The sequence below is a fragment of the Paramacrobiotus metropolitanus genome, unplaced genomic scaffold (assembly GCF_019649055.1).
Source record: "Paramacrobiotus metropolitanus isolate TYO unplaced genomic scaffold, Prichtersi_v1.0 Parri_scaffold0000330, whole genome shotgun sequence".
NCBI lineage: Eukaryota > Metazoa > Tardigrada > Eutardigrada > Parachela > Macrobiotidae > Paramacrobiotus > Paramacrobiotus metropolitanus.
Window position 1 is genome coordinate 45,547 of NW_026570550.1, and position 1,759 is coordinate 47,305.

A 1,759-nucleotide genomic window follows, 5' to 3' on the forward strand; every position below is an offset into this window, starting at 1 on the left:
CTTGAAAGTGACCTTTAACTAAGCTGGAAAGTGACCTTTAACCTGAAGTTGAGCCGGAAAGTGACCTTTTGAGCTGAGTTGAGTTGGAAGTGACTTTTAAGATCTAAAAAGTGGCCAACAGTGACCTTTAACGAAATTGAACGATTAAGTGTGTAGCGATACCAGCAGCTGTATAATTTCATTCGTAAATGTGCTGAACTATAAAAACGGCTTCGAAGTTTTGTCTGGAAAGTGACCTTTAGGGCAAATCTCTCGAACTTTTTATCAAAAAAGTGACCTTTAAACGGAACTTAGCCGAAATTTTTCAGTCGAAAAGTGACCTTTAACAGGGACTTAGAAAAATTTCGAAGTATAAAGTGACCTTTAGGGCAATCCCTTAAACCATACAATACCGTGCTTTGTGAGAACAATTGACAGGAGCGTCCAAGTTATCCGATCAACATGGATAAAGACAAGGAGCAACCCACATCTACCAGCAGCCAGGGAAGCACAAGCTCCCGTAGCTCACAGCAAGGTGCACCAAACCCGTACAAAAAAGTTTTGCACACATACTCACGTCCAGTTGGACATGAGCGGAACACTCGAGCGCCCAAGGCATTCGAGAAGAAGGATTCACGAGGCTCTGATAGTACTTATCAGAAGGCGCTCGAGGCGGTCGCCAACCAGGAAAGTTCCAGTGACAACCAGAAACACACTCCCGCGTCTGTGGCGGGAAGTGAACCGATGTACCAGACAAAGGTCACTGGGGAGAATGGAACCACAAAAAAGGAAGCGGAAGCACTTGGGACATCACAGTTGGATGTTACCACTGTCAGAATCGATGAGCAGGATAAAGTTGTGAACCTGGCTCAAACTAACATTGGAAGCACAAAGGTCACCGAAGAAGAATTGGCTGAATTGGGACTGGATGACCTTTCACTGAACGATTTGACTGCAGGTGATGACCTTTGGGCAACTCCAATGGTCTCAGACGAATCGAACGAATCGTACTTCACGGACGATGAAACAACGATAAATATGTCCTTCCAAACTGCAATGAAAGAGGCTGATCGCGCTGAAGGCAAGACGCCATTCAAAGATATACCGGAACGCCTTATCGAACGGACATAAACAGGAAAGGTCATCAATGTTCGGCCACCGTCACCGAACAGTCCCACGTCAACTTTGAAAAGACGTGTCAAGGAATTGGAAGAGGAACTTAAAGCCAAGGAAGGTCAGGCAACAAAAAAGAAGCAGGAATATCAAAACCGAATAGGATCCCTTGACGCTCGTATTTATGAACTGGAGCAGCAACAGGGCGACTTGGAAAACGCAGCGGACGAATGGAAAATCAAATATGAGCGCCAAAAAGAACTCGCAGAGGAATACTTGAAAATGGTCGATGACAGAGAAATGGAAGGTCACCTCGCGGTTAGCGAATTGAACGAAAGCATGTCGGAAGAATCAGCGGAAAGGTTACGGCACTTAGCCGAATTAAAGGATGAATGCGACTCATTGAAGCTAAAGGTCACCGAAGCGGATGCCAAGAGAGACGAATATGCGAATAAACTTGCGGAAGCTTCGCAGCGACTGTTGACAAACACAAACGAGGTGTTTAAGCTCAGAAACGAACTAAAGCAGCGGGACGAGAACATCGGAATCCTTCAAAGAGAATCGAAAGGTCATCAAAGAAGAGCTGATGAAGCCGTCCAAGCGGCTAAGGACCTGAGGGACCTTGCAGCCACCGAAGGTGCACGGCTGAAAACCGAGATAAGACAGG

The 1,759-nt window shown here is 46.0% G+C and overlaps 1 protein-coding gene across 1 annotated transcript; it reads left to right on the top strand.

The window, feature by feature from the left end:
* Positions 1–723: 723 nt before the first annotated feature.
* LOC129602108 (lamin-like protein) lies at positions 724–1,729 on the top strand (the record flags this gene model as incomplete). The annotated part of the gene is made up of 2 exons (XM_055501075.1): positions 724–1,060; positions 1,115–1,729. Coding segments are annotated over exons 1-2 (952 nt in total), but the record flags the coding sequence as incomplete, so codon positions are not given.
* Positions 1,730–1,759: the final 30 nt, after the last annotated feature.